The sequence below is a fragment of the Oenanthe melanoleuca genome, chromosome 3 (genome assembly GCF_029582105.1).
Source record: "Oenanthe melanoleuca isolate GR-GAL-2019-014 chromosome 3, OMel1.0, whole genome shotgun sequence".
In the NCBI taxonomy this organism is placed as follows: domain Eukaryota; kingdom Metazoa; phylum Chordata; class Aves; order Passeriformes; family Muscicapidae; genus Oenanthe; species Oenanthe melanoleuca.
In genome coordinates this window covers 93,972,986-93,997,866 of record NC_079336.1, presented here as the reverse complement: position 1 = coordinate 93,997,866, position 24,881 = coordinate 93,972,986, and the positions used below count along the sequence as shown (strand labels likewise).

Here is a 24,881-nt window from a genome sequence, read left to right as displayed (position 1 = left end):
CAGACAAAAGCAAATCTATAGCTGGATTTACATTAAAATTCTTACCAATAGAGCTTATTAGTTTAAAAAAATTAAAGCTGTAGCCTACTCAACTTTCTAGTATAGTTCCTGTGTCAAGTATCTTACATTAAAATAGGCTGAGGGTTTTGAGGAGTTGTGATGTTTTGTCTTCTAGCAATTCAATTATGAACTGTCAGACTTAATTACCATAGAGTTGTTATCCTACGTGATTTTGAAAGTAGAAGTTGAAAAGCATGCTTTCTAATGGCAAGCACAATTGTTATTCTACCAGTTATTCCTGGTGAAGACTCTCTTGAAGTTTTACATGTGAATGATTCTTACTTTGCAGCAAAAATGGATCTTAAGTTGGCTATGACTTTATATTCCTTTTTTTTTCTTTTGTGGGGAAGAAAAGCTTAGGGGCCTGTTTTCCAGCTTGGAAACTCATCCAGGAAAGGCATAATAGGTTTCTCCCACCCCTGTGAGGGGAAAAAAAAAAATACCACAACCAAAGCCAGCAAGCCTGTGTTCCATTAAATTTTCGTTATCCTTTCTATATAGTAGGGACTCCATTTGTTCTCTACCCCTTTCCATCTCCAAAATGCACATCAGAAGTGTGAGATCAGATGCTAACTTCTTTTTTTCTCCCCATTTTATAAACAGTAAGTGATGGAGGTGGAGGTTGTTTTCTCCAAGCTCTCAGAGCAAATGAGAGCAGAGTTAGGTTGGCATGTGGGTTATGCAGCATCAGTACAGCTCTTCAGGCTGGGTTCCTTTCGTGGTCCCCCACAGAGGAGATGAAGCATCTGAAGAGGATGCTGGCGTTTGGAAGAGGTGTTTCACTGTAACCTCTCCCCAGGCCTGACTGGCAGTTCAGATGACACATCCTTGGCACAGTCTCACACTGTTTGGTAGAGCCTGTTGTCTCAGAGTCTCACAACTGGAGGTTGTTTTCTTCACATCTTTGGAGGTTTTGGAGTGACGTGTGGCTTTTCTCCAGATAAGTTTTGAGCAAGACTCATCTTTTTTAACACTTAGGTTTTCCTGTACTGTCTCACTGTATTGATGTATTTTTAAAATGCATCAGAAAAAGCTACTTTCCAGCCATCCCAGAGCCTTTGCTTTAGTTTGTTTTACTTTTGAGTGATGTTGTGTTCTGTTATGTTATTCTGATTTTACACAGTGCATCAAATTAAATAAAATTTAATTTGAAAATAAAATTCAAAATAACATTTAAGATGCATACTATAACACAAGAGGTTTAATAATCCGTAATGACATTTATAGTACTTTGTAAGTATCACTAATATAATGGTAGAGTTAATCATGTAATTGACCATATTCTATAAAAATGACATAATTTAGGAAATGAAATGAATTTTCGAATATGAAGTGTCCAAATAGCACCTTCTGAACCACAATTAAGGCACTGAATATTGAAAGAATACTTTCCAAGAAGATGGTGTGTCTCTGGGTGCTTTAAATACACACATATCTTGCTCCTACTGTAATGAGTTTTTCTTACATTCTTTCTCATCCTCTGTGTGTGTTCCTTGGCTGAGAGATACCAGTTCTTCAGTGGAATATTCTTTCTAGAAGGTTCCAAAGTGATCTTTTCACAGGTGAGTCTAGGCCACTGTATCTGACTAGCTTGTTGACAACATTGTTCTTGCACTGACAAGGAAATCTTGTACTGCAGACCTTGTTTGAAGAAGCTTCTAATTGTGTTCTGAGTAAACAGTAAGCTAAAGCAGGGGTTTGTACTGGCACATCCTGTATTCTTCCACAAGAGAATGAAGCAGAGCAAAGAAAATGCAAAAAACATTAATACTTGAATTTGACTTAAATTAACATAACATTTAGAATCATTTGGTACTGAAATGAATTATGAACTGTGGGGAAGTCAAAGATAAAACTAACTAATCAGACTAAGACCAGAATATTTTTGGTTTTTTTCAGTTACTTTGAAAATGTGTGTTTCTAACATTGCTGTTTCTTAATTGTTTGAGTAAGGGAAAAAAGGGTTGGTTAGGCTCCATATACATTGAAAGAGATGATATCCTGTAGAATGCATGGTAGGCTACATAGGGATATATATGTAAGAAACATATCCTCTGAACATAAACTGGACATGACCATAAAAATAATTTGAAAACAGATGTAGATTAATATCCAGTCTGTTAGGGCAAGGCAATAGCAAAAGCATGGTGGTTTTTAAATGGACACCTCACAGATTGAATCAAATTAACAAGTAGACTGAATCAGATGATTCACTGTAAAACCAGGAGCACTGTGAATTTGTATTCATGAATTTTATCTCTTGGTTTATATTGTAATTAGCTTAAAGAATTCACCCAATCAGATAGTAATCATTCAATTCATTATTCTCCTATTAACTAAATTATTGGAAATAAGCATGGTTAAAGAAAACTTGCCAGGAGCAGAGATTGTACTTTACAAGATTATTTCAAGAAGCATTTTTTTTCTTTATTTTCCTAGTTTCTGCTTTTAAACCATTACATTACATATAAAAAAAATTAATTTGCATTGGGATTTTTGACATAAAACTACTTAGGAAATAGTAACAACAGCAAAATGCCCAATTCTAATTGAATTTGCAGAAATGTGCTTATGAGTCTATACTGATTAAAACTCAATGGTGTATATGCACAGTAACTTTACACCCTGGCTTCCTGTGTGATTTTTCTATGTGCCAGCATATTTTCAGTACCCACAGATCTTTGAAACAGGGGACATTCAGAACTGCATACTTGTTGCCTTGTGGTAATTTTATGCAGCAAAACACTTGGAGTAACAAACTGTTAATGGGCCCAATTATTTGTGTACAGTGGGATCAGGAGCTTCCGAGTGATTTCCCTTATTAAGCCTGGATGTCTGGTTCCCTGATGCCTCAAAAGCCCTGATCAGGACCAGACCCCTGCTGAATGCAGGCACACTGAATAAGGCTTCTATTTTTGATAGTGCTATGAAAAAACAGTGAATAATCCAGTTGTAGAAGAGAGAGGATGAATGAATATAATAGTAAACCCCATAGTTAGGCCTTTTACCTTCCTACTTGTTTCTGTGATTTTGAATCATTTATTGAATTTGGTTGCAAGAGGTTTAGTATTATTAATTGTTCTGTTAGATTGCTACAGGTAACATACATAGATACCATTTTCTTGAGGGGGGTGTGTGTGTATGTTTGCTTTCAATATCAGCCATAATATCCCTCTTTGAGATGTGACATTTTGGGGGATATCTAATTTCTCAGGTTATGTACATAAAATTGTGATACAAAACCAAAGACCTTTTTTTGGCACAATTCAGCTCTTTCTTTTGTTCTTTGTCACATCCATCTTTGGTATCTGCTTACTTCCAAATTACCTTTGCAATGAAAACACACTAAAGAAATTTCAACTTTAGGTGTTGTTTTCTTCTAAAGGATTTTGGGATGAGGAAAATAAAGGTGCAGAGTCTTAGAATTTAAAAAGCTTTAGACTTGGAGCTAGCATTTTTAATACAATGCTGCAAATTCTCGACCTGCATAAGCTGTGGTTTGCTTTATCCCCAAGGCAGTAAGGAAATTCTTATGTACAGCACATCTCTCTCTTTCAATAGCAGCTTTTCTCTTTGTGCATTTTTTTTTCCCCTGTGCAGAATTACGTCCTAATGGGATACATATCATTACCGTGTCTGTGTTCCTAGAGATTTTAAGCTGCTTGTTTATTTTTTCTCTGAAAAGTTGATTTAAAAGTCAGTGTGGCTGGCTATTCTCTCTGGTAGGTTTTTGCACTGCTGTTTAGCAATTTGGAACAAGAGCTGTGCAGTATGATGCTTTTTGTGTGCCTTTCCAAGCGATGTTAGTCATCCAAAATGTCTGCTCTGATAAGAAGATTATTTTAGCAAAGAAATGGATGTGCATTGTTATGGTTTCTTTAGCTTTGCTGTTTCTCTTCTGTGTTTTTGTCATCAATGATTTCATAAGAATCTGCAAATCCAAAGACAACCATTTTTTTCCCAGTCAAGTAAATGCTGCCTTTGCTAGGAAAATTCCTGTTGTCCAGGAGCTTTTAGACAACGAGAAATGCTGTGCAAAGAGAGCAAAATATATTTAATTTTGTTGAACAATATATTGAGCTAAACCAAATAGCAAGTCTTACTGCAGGCTGTACATGAGCAGGCACTACCTTCTGCTGCATTTTCATAAATATTACTGATTAGCAAAACCTTTCATTCTGCCCACTGGTTTACTGAATTCTTCCCGTTTCCCCATGCATTCCCATTTGGCTCCCACATCATGTCTTGGATTTGTAACATGTTGTTTTTGCAGCAGCACGATGCAGAGACACTGGAATGGAAATCAAAGCAAGAGCTGCTTTAGTTTTGCTCAAAGGCAGACAAAAGTGGGGTTTCCTTTCCCACTTGACACTGGTGGGGTGGTGAGACGCATAAACAGCAGGCACTGTCCCCACTGGTGCATGAACCAGGGCTTTATAGAAATCAGGAATTCACGGTTTTGTTGCCTGGAGGCCTTGAAGCTTGAGCAATTCTGGACATTTTCCCACTGTCATAGATGGTAAAACAGCTTGGCCCAGTGTGCTGTGCTGGGGTAAGTCGGGAGGAAACCTGGGTCCTTTACTCTTAGTCATCTATCTGTTAGACAGTCTCTTCTTATTTGAACAGTCAGGACTGTTTTATCTAATCAGATAAATGCTTAAGGATAGACACATTCTTCCAGAACACTGGATGTTATTTATTGGAAAGGATTGAAAATCAAACCTGTTGTTTATCTTAAAAACTGGATGCCTCCCAACTCCTTTCCCTCTCCTTCTCCCTGACATAGTATTGTCATTACATTACTGTTTAATTATTCATAGCCCATATATAACACCACCACTTAGAGAAGGAATGGGAAACTACTGTACTTTATCCTCTTCTTTATGTAATTTAGTCAGGTAAAGTACAAGTCACCCAAGCAGCATCTTTTGTTAGTAGCTAAAGGTGTCTATAATTTGATGCTCACGGTGCTGTTGAAGGATGATAGCTATAGTGAGTTTATGTGCAAGTTTTGATATAATTTAAAGCTTTGTGCTGCTTGAAGAAGGGTAGGAGAGAGGATGGGATGTGGTGGCTTTTTCCATATTCCCTTTGTTATGGACCAGAATCACTCCTAAGTAGCTGCTGACCTGGGAAAGCATCAGCAGGCTTCCTTAAGTGAGTATTTATTTTGCTTTCTGCTTCCATTCTTTCAGCCTACAGACTATGATGCAATGAAAGCACAAGGACTGAATAATTTAGGCCTGATGTGTGATAAGACACAATAAAATGGCTTAGAACAGTACAGGTTTCCATATAGGTCCTGTGTACATAAAACATACAAAAGCTCTGGGCTGAGGGCTAAGAATGATTGGAAAGCAGTGAAACCACAGCAGAACTTTCCTAATCTCTGTGTATTTTTCCCACTCTGTCCTGTGGAGCATCTGCATTCTCACAGTTGTAAATGGTATGGCTTAAGGCGTCTCTGATTGTGCTGAGAGGGATTTTGTCCTTTGCATTGTCCATTTTTATAAAATTGATATCAAATGAAGTATCACAATATCTCAAGTTGGAAGGGGCCCATAAGGAGCACCAAGTCCAACTCCCTGCTCCTCACAGGACTGCATAAAGCCAAATCATGATCAGGAGCCTCAGTCAGGTGCTCTTTGAACTCTGCCAGGTTCAAAGATGCTGTGGTGACTTTTCTAGTGACTGACCACCCTTTTCAGTGAAGAACCTTTTCCTAGTATCCAATCTGAATTTCCCTGATGCAGCTTTGTGCAGTCTCCACCTATCTTTTAGAGGAGCCAAATGTTTGGGCACCATTTGCTATGAAAAGATGTCATCTCTATATAACACTAGTATGGAAATCAAGCCCTGATTAGATCAATTTCAAATACTAGTGTGCAACCATTTTTGTGCCATGTATTGAACAGTAGGAGATGATTACATGCCAAAAGATAGCATGGTTAAATTACATCTTATTTTAAAGTTACTGTAAAATGTACCTTTATTTTTTTTCCTGCAAACAATTTGTTTAGACGTGGATAGCTCTGTTAATAAAGCTGTACTGACACTTCTTGATACTGCAGATGTGGGAATATGATAGGTGCATAAATGCACATAAAATGTGGTGGTCAAAGTTGAGTTTCCTTTACAAAGGGTTTTCCACAAATATAGTATGCAAATATGAGAAGATTTGCTGAGGCTGCATTCTGGGCATTTCTTTTCTTAAGTCATGTAACTACTTCAACTATTCAGTTATCTGAATATCATTGATTATCTGAGATGCATTAGGATCCAGATTGTAGACAGCATGCTAGTTATTCATGTTCCATCTGTTTAACTGATCTAAAATTTAGAAGTATTCACCCCATGATAAAGGTCACAAATCTTTAACAAAACAATTAATGTTTCTAACCAATACAGAAGAGATAATGCAGCAGGATAATGTATTGTCCAGGCTGACTGACTTACAAAGTTGATTGGAAACTGAGTGACTTTAACAAGTAGTTTTCCAGTATATGGTCCTTATGAAATACTGCTGTGAACAGAATATAAAGGAATCCCATAAAGAGGAGCTGAAATGAAGGGCAAGAATAACATGCTGTAAGTCATCAGCAAAGGAAAAACAGGCTTTGAGAGTGGTGGTGAGGAAGGAGAAGAATGGGCAGCTGTGATGTTTTCTCTTTGATGCTCAGGATCTCTCTGCAGGTTTTCTGATGAGCTACAAGCTCACCAAGTACGGTGGCAAGGCAATGTCATGTTCTTCTGAACCCTGTTTAGGAAGGGAGCACCTCAGGCATGTGGTGGAGCTGGAGCCCTGATTTTTCATCCTCCTGTCTGAGCTAATGGACAGAACTTGTAATATTATGTCATTTGTTGTACACTATGTACCAAAAAGAGCCGAGAATACTTACTGAAGATAATGGGGTGTGACCCCTGAGCTGCAGGCCCAGCAGCAGTTGCACTTACTTCACTGCATTACATTGTCAGTTTGATGGCAGGCTCCAAATCTTTGTGTGTATTAATACAAACAAATAGGTATATATAATTTGTTTTTTATTATATAATCAAGTGTAAAGAAAAGCTTTAATTTTTCCTATGAGTAATGAAAATTATAAGGAGGTATGTGTAATAAAGCCCTCAAAGGATCAGATACTTTCTGGTTTTAGTGCTTTACATCAGAGAATCATGGCATTGTTTAGGATGGAAAAAACCTTTAAGATTATCAAGTCTGAGCACATCCCTAAACACTGTGTCCCTAAGCAGCACATCTGCACAGCTTTTAAATACTCCCAGGGATGGTGACTCAAACACTTCTCTGGATAGCTTGTTCCCAGGACTAGCTTGACTCTTTTGGTGAAGAAATTTTTTCTGATAAACAATCTAAACCTGGTGCAACTTAAACCAATTTCCTCTTGTCCTGGTGCATGTTGCCTGGGAGAGGAGAACAACCCCTACCTCGCTACAGCCTCATTTCAGGGCAGCATTGACCCTATTCTTGGTCTGGTAAATTGAGTTTTGAGTTTTGAATGCATTTATTTTTAACTTATCCAGAAGTCTTTTTACAAGGTAACCAAGTGCTCTTAATCAGAGTTGAGGACAGGTGGGTAGCAGATTGGGTCTAATGTAATTTATAAAATTCTTTGGAATAACCGAGACCGTGGAAGTATCAGAGTGAAATGTTGCTAAAGGTGTGTCTTTTTTAAACTTCAGGCTGGGCGATGCAGGTTGCAGCCTTTGTTTTCATTCAGAGAAAGTGGGAAGATGACAAGAGTCACTTTGAAAAAATGCTGGATTATTTCTGTGACATTCGTGAACCACTACAACTCCTCATCTTTCCAGAGGGAACTGATCTCACAGGTAGGCTGCATCTGTCATCTCCTCAGAGAATGTTCTACATTGAAATTCTTTGTTCTTTATGGAAAGAGTTTAAGAAAGTCCAAGGCAGGAGCAAGACTTGGTTCTCATGGGTAGTAGAAACGATAGTAAATGATCAAACAATGTGCTGATTCACGTGAGAGGCACAAACACAGTTCCACTGGGAGACTTTGCCAGTCTTCCTGAAATAACTTACATTGCAAAGCATCTGATGATTGACACTGCTTTTTATTGGTCAGTACTGTACCTAGACTGCATTAGCAAAAGCAGGTTTCAAGATGTAGAATGTATCACTCATATGCTGCCATTTCCTGAATTACTGTGACAAAATCATTTCATACCTATGAAAGAGTGATTGAAAAGGACTAATGATTCTATTTGATTTCTAGCCTAATGTTTTAAGAGGGGAACATGGAGATACTTGTTCCTTAGGTCATGTAAGTACTGTAAGCAGTCTGTATCTGCCTCTCTGAGGGAAATATCTCTGTAAAACAAACATTGAGATTATCATGGGAGTAAATGGAATGAGTTTGATCCTGTAGTATTAATTCTAATCAAATATCTACTTTAAAACAGGTATCTTATGGCATCGTTAGGAAGCTGTTAATCAATGTTGAAGACAACTCAAGTGCCTATAAAAGAAAATATCATATGAATGTTCTGTGGTGGCTCGTGCCTCCAGCATGATGCCTGATTTGATAAGCATTATCTTTAAATAGAAAATCAATTGCAATTAAGCTTCTAGCTTTTAGCTTTTTTAAAAGATTTTTGCTAAACTTTCCGTTGCAGATACTCTCAAATTGTATTTTATTGCAAAGCCACGTCAGTAAGTACTAGATAAGGTATAAAAATAACTAGCATGTGGTGCTATTTTTTCTTCTGTATTCCAAATATCCTTAAAATGTGGTATTCAGATGCTATCACACTGTAGGGAATTGTGATCACTTGATCAGTCTTCCTTAAAGAGGATAAATTCATTGAACATTCTTGGACTGCTTCACATGATACCTCTTGTTGAATTGATTATCTTGTAGCTAAAGTTGGGAAGAGGGATGGAATTTTCTTCACTAAGGAAGTGGTGAGGCACTGGCACAAGGTGCCCAGAGAAGCTGTGGCTGCCTCATCCCTGGCAGTGTTCAAGGCCAGGCTGGGTGGGGCTCTGAACAACCTGTTCTGGTGGGAGGTGTGCCTGCCCATGGCAAGGAGTTGGAACAAGATGATCTTCAAAGTCCCTTCCAACCCAAACCATTTTATGATTCTATGAAATTATCTCAATTCAACTTTTTTTCTTTGAGTACATGAGGAACTGTCTCCTAAATTATGAGGTAAAATCTTTATCTTACTCATGGAGTCAGGAAACACCTTCTTAGAGCACTCTCTGAATAGGTGTTTCCATCTCAAATATCTGAAAGAATTGGATTGTTTGGAATTCATTCCATAAATTATGTATGCCTTCTAATCTCTAGAGGAATCTAATATTCCTGAGAGAGAACAGATTTTCAAAGAATTGAGGAAGCTTCATACTGCAGGTTTAAAAAAGGATTTGGCTGAGAACTGAGACAGCCACAGTGTGTTAACATTTTGTGCTGCAGAATCCAAAAGACAGGGGTGAGGATGCTCCCACCTGATTGTAATGCTGCTCAAGGAAACACAGGGTTTTTTCTGTGCTGCAGTTACTGATATAAATGACTTAGGCTAAACCTGGGTATATGCTGTTGATACCATCTACTGAGAAACTCATGGGAACAAGTTTATTTATTTAATTACTTAAAAAAAAAAATCTAATTGAATTTTTGAATACATGTTGTTCATAGATTTTTTTTTTCTTTTGGTAAGATAATTCTGTTGTTCTGATTCCCCTTCTTTATACCTGTGTAGCATGTTCTCTCTAACTTCACAAGGCCCAGTGGAGATGCACTAACTGTGCTGTTCTGCTGAGGCCACCACAGGTGGGTGTGAGCAGCCCAGGAGGAAACAGAATGGTGGGAAGGATGCAGTGATGGGTAGGGCACTGCTGTGCTGGCTTCTGACATGCTAAACTGTGCTGTGTTTGTCACTCTTAAATTGCCATCAAGTATTGAATGCCACTTGGATACTACATTTGTGCATAAAAGGATGAATAGAGATGGACAAAACGCTGGGATTTTTTTCTTTGGAAGTAAATAGCTTTCCCACTCTGATTGTCTTCACAGGAAATACTGCTTAATATACTTTTTAAAATACTGGAGAGGAGACAGGAAAAAAATCCCTTTACAAACTAATCCTGACCAAGCAGTAAATTTATGCCATATGAGAATGATAGAACATAATATATATACCATTTTGAAGAAATTATTTTCAGAAAACTGTTGCATTATTGACATTAGGACCTGTTGCAACTTCATGTTCCATCCTTTAGAATAAAAAATAAACTGTGTCCTGAACAGTTGCTCAAAATTCTAGGGAACATTTTGCAAAAATAGAGGCAGTCACTCTCATTTTCTGACCAAATAGCAAAACTGCTAATTGCTTCTGAAAACAAAATTCCTCTAGTGCTTAAAATGGAAAGTAACATTCTACATCACTGAATAGCAGAATTGCTGTGCAGCTCTGTGCTGCTGTCATTTTTTTATCCTCTCAGTGGGCACATGACAATGATAGATTTACTCTTCTTTATAATATTTTTTGGAATTTGAGAATGAGATTTCAAAGAAATGTAAAATAAGACTGTATTTATCTATGGGATACTGCCTGACTTTAAGGTGGTGAAGTACTTTGCTGTGGCAGATGCTACATAAATAAATTTTAGAAACAGTAATGTCATGAACCCTGAACATTGTATTTGCAGACTGGATTGTATAGGGGCTGAGGTAATAATTATATAATTGTATACTTATTTCTGATAGGTTGGCCATCTTTTCACTGTGGAGTACTTGAAGGTTAAAGCTCAAAGGTATTTTATTGTAATTGCTTAAAAAGAAGCCCTCAGCAGGTAAATGTGTAGCCAAACTTTTGGAAGCCCTGAAGAAAACAAAGCAACCATGAGTCTCATGCCTCCAGAAGGGTGGAATACAACCCACCATATTGCCTGTTCCTTTGTTTTTCTTGGTGTTCCTTACCAGATTGTATGTAGTAATTCTTCAGAAAGCAATGAGAGAAAAATAAGAAAAGGTTGCTGTGTTGCTGTGTGCCTGGTAAAGCCTGGTTTCCCCTGATTTGTGTGTGCATCCCTGTCCGTGGTCCTTCCTTCATGCCAGATGCTCCTTTTCCCGTGTGTTCCCTTGCGTGTTCTCCTTGGCCAGAGGCGTCGTGTCTGTGGCTGCCCCTGGCCAGTGCCTGCCTCACCCTGGACTCTGCATGCTGTGCTGAGAGCCCTGGCACACAAACTGCCATGGACCTGCCCTGGGTTTGCCCTTACTCACATCTCTGCTCTCACAAGTTTCCCTTGACCCAGTTTTTTTTTAAAGCTTCTGCTGGGCTTGATAAACTTCGTTTGCAGGGGGCAATAGCTTCAACAGCTAAGGGGAGCAAATGGACAGTGTGATTGCACAGAGCTTTTTTCCTTGAGGAACAACTGAAAATCAAGTAGGAAAGCTTGCTGAAGTTCAGATTTTAACAGGAATGATGTGGGTGACTGAAGGTAACAATGAACTGAAGTTGGATTTTTAACTTGGCTAGTAAATGTGATGTGCTTCAGTAGTACAAACAAAATATTCATCAGAAGCACTGGTAGGAGTTGCTCTAACATGGAAAAGGTTGAAAGTAGCACAAGTAAGAAAAATTGCTTCATTTTTTTCTTAAAATATTAACTGTGAGCCAGTAAAGCTTTATCATTTCTATGCAAACCTCTAATAGGTAAATGAGGATTTTACTTTTTATTTAATTTGAGAGACTTTTAGAGTTCTCATTTATTCTTTCACTGTCTGGCACTAATATAATTTGAGAGTCCTTGAAGTCATAGAAGAACATGCATGTTTTTATCACAAGTGAAATTAAAGGAAAAGGTAGTACTTATGAAATTTCAGCTCACAAAACTAAAAATACCATTTTACTAAAAAAATTAGATTTTGTGTACAGCTCTTCAGGAGCAAAAGCAATTTACCTTTTTTAAAATCTGTAACTTTAAAATTGAGAAAGTGTGTTAGCACCATTTCTTCCTTCAGTTACTTTAAATGAAATTTTGAACTGTGGTGCTTCTGGAAAGTACAGACTTTGAGCTTTTCCAGTAATTTTAGTGTGTGGCAAATGGGATTTGGAGAAAAATGGAAAAAAAATATAATCAAATTATTTACCAAAGGTGTCACAAAAACATTTGTCCAGACCCCTAAATTCTTGTATTTTGTGTACTTTGATAGCTGCTCTGCAGAAGTTTGTAAAGACTCAAATAAACTGAATGGTTGTACCTTTCACTACCCCAAAGAACAGGCTCTTGAGGGGCTGCATGCATCAGCTGTAGGAAACAGGGGAGGAGAGGCAAGTTGGTGTGAGACCTGAGGAGACAGAGCATGAAGCAGCTCTGGAAATGTCCCACATCAGCCTCAACTGATAAACTGGCAGCTTTCCATAAAAATAAATTATTCTCCTTTTTCTTTTTTAACAGCAAATAGAACCAATGGATTAAAATACTTCTAATAGGAATGGTGAGCAAAAATGTGGGAAGTAAATTGGCTTTGACTTAAATACAGTGTAAGAAAATACTTGTTCCTAGAAAGCAACACTTGCTCAACTTTTCAGAGGGTCTGGAGATAGGGGACATTACCTGTAGCCAACCAAATGCTGTGAGTGGCCTTTTGGGACTGAGGCAAACCAAGTGCATTTCCAGGCCCTGTTTCAAGAGCTGCTTGATGCTATTTGTGTTGGTAGTTTGGAAGAAAAGAACATATGTTTCCTCTTTTTAGGGAAGTTTTTAGGAATCTTTCACTTTTTAATTTTTTTCTACCTAAGACTTTTATAAACTTGCCATGGAACAATAGGACATCTGTATCAGTTTTGCAGCACTGACAGTGCCTGGTCTGTTGATTAAGGGATTTTAAAAGAGGCATTTTTTGTGTGAATTCCCTCAAGTTGCAGAGGATATAAAACTGGGTTTCTAATTTTCCTAGATCGGTTTTCTCTAGGTTTCATAGAATGGGGAGCACCACATGTTCTGCCTTTTGTTGGCTCTGGTTCTGAGCAGCAGAATTTGATCTGAATCTCCCCCCACAAGTTTGGGCACTGGTGTCTGGCACAAGGATCCCAAACAGCAGTGGGCCCTTACATTGGATGAGATGGCAGTCAGAGCATTTAATCATAAGTAATAAAACTGGTTGTTTTCCAATGCCAAGATTAGAGGAGCAAGAGGAAGGGCATCGTTCCTATTTTTATGTAGAGTGGAGGCTTATCCTACCCTTGCTTTCAGTATATCATCAAAACACATTGACCTTCCTGACTTGCTGTAATAAATAATGTTTAATGCACAAAGACCTGTGGCTTTATAGTTGTTAGGAAGGGGAGAGGGAGATGATTTTTCCAGATGACAATGATCGTTGCATTAGCTGGGAGCATTTTTCTAGTAAAATCCCATTACACTAGGGTCATGCAAAAGGGGAGGGGAACAGTCTCTGTTATATAAAACTTAGAGTCCAGAGGCAAGACAGGCATACAAATGTCAGGAAATAGCTGAATAGTGTTGGCCAGTGTGCTGATGTCCAGCTGTTCACACTTTTCAGAAAAGCAATGTAGTAAAGGGAAATTTGGAAGATGTTTTGCAGATGTTTACAGTGAGTTCTTTCCAAGTAGAGGGAGGTGCTCTTAGAGGAAGTTGGAAGATGATTACTTCAAGGCAATGGGCACTGGAGGTCCCATATCTTTCTTGCAGCATCAATTCCATTTTACTCAGAGAACATTAGTGCCCTGTCACTCCTTGGTTATCCTTTGGTGCAAATAGGAGTGTTTTGCAAACACCAAGGAGTTCATTTTCATGCTCCCTCTGAAGCAAAGTACTACTGAGCAGACACACAGAAATAGTTTTCTGAGAGTTCACTAACTGTGTGCAGTTTGAGATGCTTAAAACTTAGATTTTTTTTTTTTTCAGACTGCTTAATATTATGTATATTTATATGGCACTTGTCTCAAAGCTCAGATTGACTTGATTTGCAGATTGTAAATTTTCTAAAGTGAAACCCAAAGTTGGATCTGCAGAAAATGAAGAAGATGATATTTCTGCCCTTTGAAACAACAATAACCTTAAGAACTTTTGTGACAAATTAATTTAAAACATTTCACTTGAATCATCCCAGAATCTGGAAAAGGAGCTCTTGATTTGGATATGTTTTATAAGAAAACGCTTGGTCACCAGTGTCATTTCTTAGAAAGCAGTTTTAATTCTTAAGCTAATACTGGTGCACCTAAGAGGTAGAAGCTGTGATTTTTGGAGGGGCATTCAATAATTACCTGATTACTGTTGCCTCTTCAGCCGTTCCAAGCCTGGCTCATGGCTCACTTTGTGAGTTTTGCCATTGCAGTGGGAGGCTGCAAGGCAAGTCCCCCTTTGCTGATTCAGAATAGTCATTTGCAGTATTGAATGGAGTAGTAGTTGAGCAGACAAAAATAGATATTTTGACCATGTGGTTGAAGACATAATGTGTATGTCCAAGGGAAGATAAATTAAAGTTACACAGCCAAGTGTAATTTTAGTATTTCACACATTCTGTAATTTTAGCTATGCTTTTTGAAGTTGTAATATTTTTCAAGTATTTGTACATTTTAGCAATTTGGCAAGAATTAAATCTTTGGATCCTCTTTGCTGAATCACTTGCTTGGCTACTGTGCAACAGCTTTCCTTTCCTCCAAATCACATGGTCAGGAAATCTGTGCAGTGAATCTTAAGGCTTCACATATGAAAAACAGCACTCAGGCATGGAGACAGTAGGTCACAGGGAAAAAATATTTAATGTTGAGGTATGTTATAGCATTTATTAATTGGTAGACAAACCTTTAGGAGGAGCACCAGCATTTTTGATAAATAAAGAAATCATATAATTTAGGGAAAAAAGAAAGATGGAGGAATGTTAAATTACAGCAGATAGGAAATCTCTCACTGCTGTTGATATGTTCACTTGTGCTATTGTGCCTTCACAGGAAAAAATTATGAGGATTGTAAAAGGAAGGATTTATCTCCAAGTATCACTTCTGTTAAATGATTAAACTATATGTTTTCCATTACTTTATGTCCCATCTCTGTTAAGCTTAACTGTGGACCCTTAAAAAAGATTTCTTTTCTGCTTTAAAATAAAAAAAATGCTTAAGCAGTGATTTTGTTCCATACATCTGTTGCTGGGATTTTGTCTTTTAAGCAACTGTAAAACTTCATAAATATGAGTTATTAAATAAGTTATTTGATCAAATTGATTTTTGCCATGTTGCCAAGGGAACACTGCATATGTCCATTGCCTTTTGGCCCCGGGGAGGCACAGCAGGACCCACAGTAAAGAACTGAGTGTAGTCAGTAAAGTTCATTTGGCTGTTGACTGAGGCTGCTTGGAAGAGCCTCCTGCACATCACAGGAGAAAAAATTGCCTCCTCTCCACCTGTCTCCAAAAGTTTTTGCTTTGATGTCCATGTCTTCCTTACTTAGTGGCCTCTCTTAGCAGCAGCCCTGGAAGGCCTTCAGTTTTCTCATTAGAGGTTTTTAATTACCAGAGGTTTGAAATACATTTGTCATGGGGTTTAGCCATGGTGCTTTCCAGCTGCCTTGCATGTGCTCTGTGTACAGTGGCAGGCACATGTTGTGGCAAAAAGTTAAACTGGGGTAGGGCAGCACAGGTTGATGAATAAAATGTGGTGAGTTCAGAATGACGATGTAAAATACCATTTTAAGGTATTATGAGATTAACTGTTTTCCTCTTTTAATATTTTGTTTCTGAAATAAGTGTAGTGTGGTTAAACACTGACTTCAGGGTATTTCTGTTCATAACATCAAACCTACATTACTATATGTTGTGTCTTTTGAGTCGAAAAAACCCCAAAACACAATTGAGCCAATTAATACGTTTTACTGTAGAATGGGTACTGAAGTGTACAGAGAACTATTAACAGACTATTAATTTATAAATTTCAGATTGCATTTGATAAGTATGAAAGATTTGCTGATGATTTGCTAAAGTTAAATGAGAGGGTAAAAAGGCTTTTCTTGCAATCCACGTGGCTCTTCCTCAGCCATGGTATGGCCAACTGAAAGCACACTTGTGTCTGCCTCCACATCCATACTGTGTGAGCTGCTGTTGTACCGTTCCTGTCGTGTAACCATTCCATTTCATGCACAGTCTGCTTGCACAGTAACACAAAGTGGTGCTTCCCCTTCTCTCCTCAGCCAATACCAAAGCCCGCAGTAATGAATTTGCTGAGAAGAACGGACTTAAAAAATACGAGTACGTCTTACACCCGCGAACGACCGGATTCACCTTTGTGGTTGAGCGTCTAAGGGAAGGTAATCCTTGTTTTTCCTTTAAAATGATTGTTACATTTGAGAGAGTTGATAACAGGCACTGATATCATCAGCAGGTATGCAGTCAATGAAAGCAACTTTTGTGTTGTTTTGTTTTAAATATTTTAGCTTGTTTAGCGGTCTTACCTCAGAAAAATAGTGGAAAAAATTTCAAGGAAGTTCAGCCTGTACTGTCCTCAACCCCAAGTGGGTGGTTGACATGGAGCACGCAGGCATGTATGTCACTGCCCTCTCTGAAAAGGCTTCTGGGTTTAAGTCTGAGAGCTGAGTAAACTAATCGTTATTTTAAATGGACAAGGGCAATGCACAGCAGCATGGAAATGCAGCCCAATGCTGCCAGATGTTTTGGGTGATGGTGACTCACAACTGGAGAAGTTGTGTGAAATCCAAGTTGTGCTGCTTGGCAGGGTGGTGGGCAAGAGAATGTGTGTTACTTGCTTCTTACCCAGAAGCGATTTTTCATCCCAGTATTAATCTAGGTGTCAGGGTTGAGTCCCTTTTATTGGGAGAACAGAGTATGAAAATATGATTGTTACACTGAGATGTCTGGGAGTTGTTTTGGCAATGGGTGTTTTGATGAGGTTTGAAGCCACCAGGATGTAACCTTTAAATGGTACAAATGTGGCAGGGATTCAGGTACAGATAAGTGAATATTTGCAGGATGTATGGTTGAAGAAAATAAACATGTACAGTAGATATGAAGTGACTTTTTTATAGGCTGGTTCCTCAGGGAAAAGCAATTCTAGATCTTTAACACATGCTGGTTATTTTGACTGCCAAAAGAAGAAGTTTGAGATTATTAAAAAGAATAGGGGCCTGCTGGTAGGTTTTTTTGCTAGCTGGAATCTTTGCTTGGATCTTTGAAGCAGATGGCTTGCATTTTACCTCCTTCCTCCTAGGCAGATGTCCTAAAATCACTGCAAACACTTCGGAATTTTGTCCAGCTGGACAATCCCATGTATCTATTTGACCCTATGTATTGCACATTCAGAGCTGGACACCTTAGATATTCATCTCTCTTGAATCTTTATTACTCAATTTGCCACATACACAATTTCAAAAGCTTGCTTTACTTAACACTTCACAGCATCAAGTTAACCTAGTGCATAACAGTATTTCAAACCTGAAATAAATTTTAAGTTAAAGAAATGTTTTCCACTCAAAATATTAATAACTTAAAAAAAATTCTGTATTTGCTGCAGGAACAAGCTTTGTGGTTTACAGTAATTTTCTAATTTTATAAAAATGCTTTTCTCTTCCATTGCTCTGTGAGCAGTCTTTGCAAATTAGGCTGTTGGGTTATAAAAAGGAAAATATTTGAGGCTGATTAACTGATTTTATGCAGTAGAAAGCTGGGGAAAAAACCATAATAGTCCAGCCTTTGAAGTGGTTTTACATCTCCATTTTATTTAAGGCAGGCAAATATTGTGTAAAATATTAATGTCCCTTTCGTGTTGAATTTACTGGATATTGGGTACTTTGATAGGCATCATAAGCTATATGTATTATAACTGGATGCTATTATGTAGTAAATTATTTGTGAGAGGGTAGTTCAAGTAGCATTTTAAAGTACTTGGTTATTACTTGTTAATTTAAGAATTGGTTTTCAGCTGCTTCCAGGTGTGCAAAATGGGGACCATTTGTGTTGAAAAGTTTTGGGTTTCTTCAAATATATATATATATATATATATATATATATATATATGTATATAACCCAATTGTAGTTGCTGGACTTTAAAATACTTCAGTATAATATATAGATGTGCAAATCTGTATCTATTTCTATCTTTTCATCTGTATAATACAGATATCAATGTTGATATTCAGATGCAGAGGTTGGTGTTACTGTGTAGCTCTGGTTTGAGTTATAACTTAAAGTGATAAAATGTCTTTTTTTCAATCCTAATTTCTGATGCTAGCAGGAATAAATAAAAACCATGACTGTCAAAGGATATAGTGTTAACTTGAGTCCCTGTTTCTGAACTGTCTTAATGCTACAATCATAGTAATAATCATAAAAACAGATTTATTTTCTTTTTTTACTCCTCATAACTGCAGGCACAAAGCAGTGTGTATGACTTTAACATGCAGGAGGGAGTGGTGGAGATTTTAACATCATGTTTACGTCTTTGAAAGTATTTTTGTACATAGATGACAACCTTATTGCCCTATAGCTCTCCTGTGAATACATTTTGGCTCGTGGCTGTTTTCCATTCCTGAGGCTTAAGTGTCTTCAGGCCTGAGTACATTATTTTGCTTCAAAAATAGGTTGATGAAAAGAGGGGAAAAATGTCATTAGAAGTTTAACTGCTTTTCAAATGTTGAAGAAACTAATTTAATTTGGCAAGAAGCCTGATTAATATGCATCACAAGCTGTAGCATGAAAGAATTACGTGTTATTATAGAAAAGTAACTGTTAGTGACCCTTCTGAATAGGAAATGAAGAATCAGGTGAAGAAAACCTTCAATAAAATGTTGCCTGTATCTGTGCAAAGGAGTTTATTCCTGGAGGAAGCACTGTCTGCTCCCTGCCAGCATAAACCAAGCACTTATCTGTTCTTCACTTTCCATAGGTGGCAAAAAGCACTCAAACTCCTCTGGCTGGCTCCTCTCTCTTATATGGTCATTATTTCAACATTTGGTCTCTTTGGCCCATAGATACTGCTATGATGGTTTCTAAGTTGCTGCTAAGATTATGGAAGCTTAAGAAAAAAGACCTATATGACATCCCCCAAAAAGCAGTAAAAGTTGTTTAGGCAATACATCCCCTTGGCTTTTGAGTCATACCTTTTCATTCTCCATTCTGGTTCTTCTAAGTGGTAGCTCTTGCCCCCTAAGCTGACTCTTCTAAACAGAAACCCACAGTTTTTCCTTTCATCATGCTCAGGTGCCAAAACAATGAAAGTATGGCTTTATTTTTAAGTGATCACATTATTGTTTTCTCATTCACAGAAACCATAGAATCACTCTGCTTTCAGGAAAAAGAGACTATGAATATGCTTTAGATGTATAATTAATAATATATATACTCAGGAGAATAAGGACTGCAGCTGTTGCTAGTTTTCAAGCAAGAGATACCTGGTTGGTTGACTATTGATGGAAAGCTAAGATAAATAAAATAGGCTATTTGCTTATTTCTTATTTTGTTACCTTGACCCAGTGAATCATTTGTCTTGTCTGAGCTGTAAGGATCCTGATTTCAATCAGCATCTAGTAAAAAACCACTAGAGATTTTTGTATTTCTTTGGGTGAGCATTTTTTGAAAGAGTAAATGTGAATGAGCAACAGAAAGTGAACTCATGTCTCCAAAATGAAGATTGGTCATTATTTTTTAAAATTCATCCCTCTCTTTAACCATCTCCTAAAATAATATTTAATCCTTTTTTTTTAAAGCTTGAAATTTTGAGTAGATGTTACATGTGGAGTAATTTTTGGCAGAACTTGGGTTAACTTTTACAAAATGTGTGACTTCGAAAAGGGCTGAAATGTGAAGAAATTTAAATAAGAGTTTTGTAAAACCATGCTTTGAACAATGTTAATTGAAAACATTTGTAGTTTATATGCTCTTTATATATAGTTAAAATGTTCTTGAAGATCCAGCTTGTGAGATCCTTCTGTAAAAGGTCAGGATGTTACTAAAAAATGGCGTATAGGTTTTCAGACCTGTTTGTATTTTATAAAGTTTTCTTCTGAAGTGCCAAATGACATTGAAAGTTCAGCTGACTTGAATGCTCAGTTTCAGAGAGATAGAAAATAATACTGGTTTGATTTGATTCAATATTGTCTGGATTCATTGAATTACATATATTATCTTGGCATAATATCTGTAATTGTAGCCAAATAGTCTGTCAAGAGAAAATAACTGTTTACGAATGTTTTCTTAAAATTGCTTCATGGCTTTTAAGCATTTTCTCAGGACTAAATAAACAGTAAGTGTTAAGAGAGAGCTAATGCTTTAAAGCATCATTAGAAGATTATTCATGCTTTTGTAGACAATAATTTCTGCCAACATTAAATTTAAACTGACCTCCTTTTGACACTCAACAGCCATCAACAGTCTTTAATAGCTGGATACATTGGACTGGATATTCCCATTATGGGCTTTATATTTTATAGGTTGTATGTTATAATGACTAGTCAGAATTAGTTGTCTTATTATAGTATTTCAGCTTTGAATTTATTTATGGTTCATAATTAGCCAACTGAAAAAATATATTGCAGATAATGTCTGCCAACTTCAGCATCCCAAAATAAAGAAAGATACAAATTTAACATGGTTGCCTTCATTGCACATCCTTACTGATGGAAAGAAACTGTGATTTTCATATTTTTTCCATGATTGGTTCAGAATTGATAGTTTTGCACTAAAATTAATGTTTATGCACACACAGTTGAAACTAATCTGTATCTTCTAATACCCGGGTTTTACGGTTGCTTCAGTAATTACACTTTTTGTAACAGGTATTCCAACCTGATTCATTGCAAGGGCAGAGAAGTTTTCTTTAGGTGTTCAGTCCAGGTTAACTCTATATAATGTAAATGTTTTAATCCTGGGCTGCTTAGTGACTATTATGTGGATTCAGTAGTAGTGTAGATTCAGATTTTCTGGGAGTTAAAGTATCCAGATGTGCATATTTATGTACTGAGCTCTTCATGGCATTTATTTGGGCTCTGGTGCAATTTGTTTACATGACACTTTTGAACTAATAATGTAGGGAGACAGTTTGTGATTTGCAGATTTATGTAGAAGGCAGTCAATAGGAGATTATGATTAACAGTTCCTGAAAGCTGGCACATGGTTTGGCTCCCCTTTGATGAGGTGTGAAGTACCAGGGTTAGGCTGCAGGTCTTTGTGAGCAGTGCCTGGATATCCATGCTGTGCACTAGGAATATTTATTCATCAAGCCCTTCTGCTTGAAGAGAGTTTATGAGCACGCAGAGCTTTTGTCTTACTCTGACTTTGAAACAGAGGTAGGAGGTTGCTTGTATGAGTTGATGAAATGTCAGTGAGAAATGCTACCAGGAGACTGCCAAGGGCTTATATTCTGGTGTTGGGGACACTTACATCCAAAGCATCTACAGCTTACAAGACAGATGCCATTCATTCTTTCAGACATAAATCAAAATAATATAATTTCTAAAGGTGTTATGTTTTTTAAAGAGAAAATTGATGCAAGTGTGAAAATCAGGTCTATTCATCAACGGAAATGTACAGGCTATGGTAAGTGAGGTGTATGCATGAGTAAATATACATATTAAATAAACTGCTTTTTATTTTGATTATATATGTTGGGTGAGGCATGTGGGTTTCTGTCACAGAAGTGTCTGCTGAATTACCTGCAGAGGTTTTATATGCTCAAGCAAAGCTATGTAGCAGGACTGCAGCAGTTTCCAGGTTTGAGCATAATTTGTCTTGTGTGTAACAAAGGTACAGCACGTAGAAAAGCCTCACATCAAATGACAGGAAAGGTTAGATTTGTTGTTTCAACAAAATTTAGCCTCCCTCTTTGTGACTGAACAGATTTCTGACTCCTAGAATTATATGTTGAGCCACTGCCAGCATTTCTGTGGGTTTTGGCGAGGCCAGAGCTTGCACACTGACCAGCACTGCCGTCTCTCAGAGCAGCTCTTGCCTGTTTGTGCTGGTTGCTCGGTTGTGTAAACCAAAACCAGTCTGTTTTCGAAATAGGAAAACATAAGTGTCCACATCAGCCTTAGCTTTGGGTCCTCAATCAACTAATTTCACCCATATGTCCATCAGATTTGCAGAGATTAAACAGCAGCTCTAAAACATCATTCCTTAATGCAAGGAAATTCTTTCTTCACAATTTCTTTTTCCTCTGTGCATGTGTTCCTCCCAGAGTCATGTTACTAAGTGGTCTGATACTCTGAAATTACTGAGCTATTGTGAAAGATCTTTGAGCAAGTTTTTAGCTGCAAATGCAGTATTAGAGCTTCACTGACTGCTGTAATTGATCTTCTGCTTTTATGAGAATTGGATCCTGTGCATTAAATAGCATAGCCTTTGATACAGGAATATCAGTATGTAAATTGAAGCTTGCATACTTCTTATGCCTTTTGTGTGTCAGTAAAAAATTCATAACATTAGTTATATAAAAAAAAAAAAGCAGAGACCTTGTTCAAAAGCACGCTTTTATCACTGGGCATGTCTGTGAAATTCTGCAAAGCAGAAAATCGGATGCAGGCTGTTGTGCTTTATTGCAAATGCTGACAGTTGTCTCTGTACTGTGGAACATGGGAAAGGGCAGCTCGACTTTTTCCAGAATCATGTTAACTGCTGATGATTACCATGTCTTGCAAACATCTGCGTGTGTTGGCTGTGATGTACTTCTCAGAATGAACACCAGCTTTCTGTGAGGTATTTTCTGGCCTTTGGTACGCGGTGAAGTTTCTGTTTCTCTTCTTTCATGTCTTACTGGAGCAGCATTCTACACTGCTCGCCCCACCTCTGTGGAAAACAGTCCATTGTTTCATTCCTCCTGGGAAGGATTTGCTTTTCTGAACCACTCTTTTCTGTCAGCTCTCATCCTTTCCTCTTTCCACCCCCACTGCTATTAAGAAGGGAGCATAGCCTTTCACGGGAGGGTTTATGGTGTAAGAATACAGTGTTTAGTGTTTGCAGGGTGACATGGTGCTGTTTGTGTCACCACACATCTGTGATACTCATCGGAAATATTTCAGGTTTTACATTCTCGAGCCTATCAGCATCCACCTACTGCAGTAATTCCCTTGCAGTCTCTCACGTGTGAGTCATGGCTTGTGACAAGCACATACACCATGCACTGGTTCATTTTCCATTTACCTCCTCACGGGTTATTAATAGTTGCAGTGGTAACCATACTAAAAAGTTGCCATTTGCCAGCAGTTAGCCCACAGTGATATTAGAGGTTTCCACTGTTTTCCCTTGACTCAGAATACACAGTATCTGTGGTAACGATGTGGTAATGTTTGGCGAGTGTGGGACTTTTTTAATTGCTTCAACTGGAGGCCTGGAACGATGTTAGCTCATCAGATTGCATATGTAAAAACGAAGCTTGGCCACAGATGAGTTCAGGAAAAATGATTTTTCAGGAAAAACTAGAATTATTTTCTTCAAAATTATCAAAATGTTCCCATCCTTTGATTTTAATCTAATGTTTATCTTCTCTTGAAGATATTTTTGAGAAAGGTTTTTCTAGTAGGTAATGTGTTTGACAAGGTGGTGGACCAGGAGTGTGAGTAACAAGCTGTATCTGCTGGTCTAGACTGGGTCAGCATCTCTCTGGGTGTGTGTTTAGAAAGGTTTGAAACCTCTATTTGAGTGTTTTGAGTACTGAGCTTCATGGTTGTTTTTAAAGACCACAGACAATAGGTGAGCCTGAGGTAAAATACAAGTTTATTAATTACTGCTCATTCTTGTCAGCCAATGATCCAAGGATTTGCAGGTGATCTTGGTTGGATTGGTAGCATGTTTAATTATTGCTGAAGTTGAAATTAATTCCTATAAACAGAGGAATAGTATTGGCATCTATTTGCTTCACATGCTATTACCAGATGCTTTACACAGCTTACCCATTTCTCAGCTCTGTTTATTAGTAAGGCAGATAATTGCTTCAAGCAGTCTTGCATACAGAGGAACCTAAACATACTTTTTCCATACTCTCTATTCTATTTTTTTTTTTTAACTGCTTTGGTTTCTGTTAGGAGATGATGTTTCCTGATGTCCTTTATTAGAAAAATAGCAGCATCTACAGGCTGAATAGACTAATCCCAAATCAAGACTCCTATTGTACAGGAGATTCTCAGTAATTTTTTTGGATTCTTCACTCTTCCACTTTTTGCAGATGCTAGTTATTTTTATTTCCTGCTGCATTAAGGTTGCTGTAAATGTGTTTTGTGTATTCTTGATAACCACTTTTCTGTATGAGTAATTACTGGCAGGGGAGAAGGTCCATAGAGTATCATTTCAGTTACTGGAAATGTTGGAATCCTCAAACTTTCAGATATAGCCTCCAAATCTGTAAGATAGGAATAAAACTTTCAATTGCATCTACTTGCAAAATATGCTGTATATGCTTATATATATGTAAGTAGTTTGTTTCTTTCATTCCTTTCTGCTGTTGCAGCTTCAGCTCTCCTTCCCTTTGCTCTCCTCCCAGTCCCCTGCCACTATTTTCAGGATATAAAAAGTGAGCCCAGCATCAGACTTTTCCAAGCTGACTCAGATCTCTGAGTTTAGCAATCATTTGCAAAGCTCTGCTCCAGAGATGTTGTGAGCAGTGCCACAGCCATGAATCCTGGATGTTGCTATGGGACTGATACTGAAAAACGAAAAACATCAGAGGGCAGAGGAGCTTGGGAAAAATTGTAGTAGAGCATAAATGCTTTTTAAAATAGATTTTTATCAAAACATAAACTTCAGCATAAATTCAACTCTACACTTCATTCATCACTTTCTATGTAATCTGAAATATTCCTGTCTTTGGGACTTATT

General features: G+C 37.6%; 1 protein-coding gene across 4 annotated transcripts in view; it reads left to right on the top strand.

Annotated features, from left to right (window-relative positions):
- LCLAT1 (lysocardiolipin acyltransferase 1) overlaps positions 1-24,881 on the top strand; it is a 109,891-nt gene that overhangs the window by 44,209 nt on the left and 40,801 nt on the right. For 3 of the 4 annotated variants that reach the window (XM_056487627.1, XM_056487628.1, XM_056487626.1), the window contains 2 exons: positions 7,759-7,905; positions 16,253-16,369. In XM_056487627.1, the coding sequence (XP_056343602.1) occupies positions 7,759-7,905; positions 16,253-16,369 (264 nt within the window). The remainder of the gene's footprint in view (positions 1-7,758; positions 7,906-16,252; positions 16,370-24,881) is intronic. The other variant, XM_056487629.1, reaches the window with a different exon arrangement.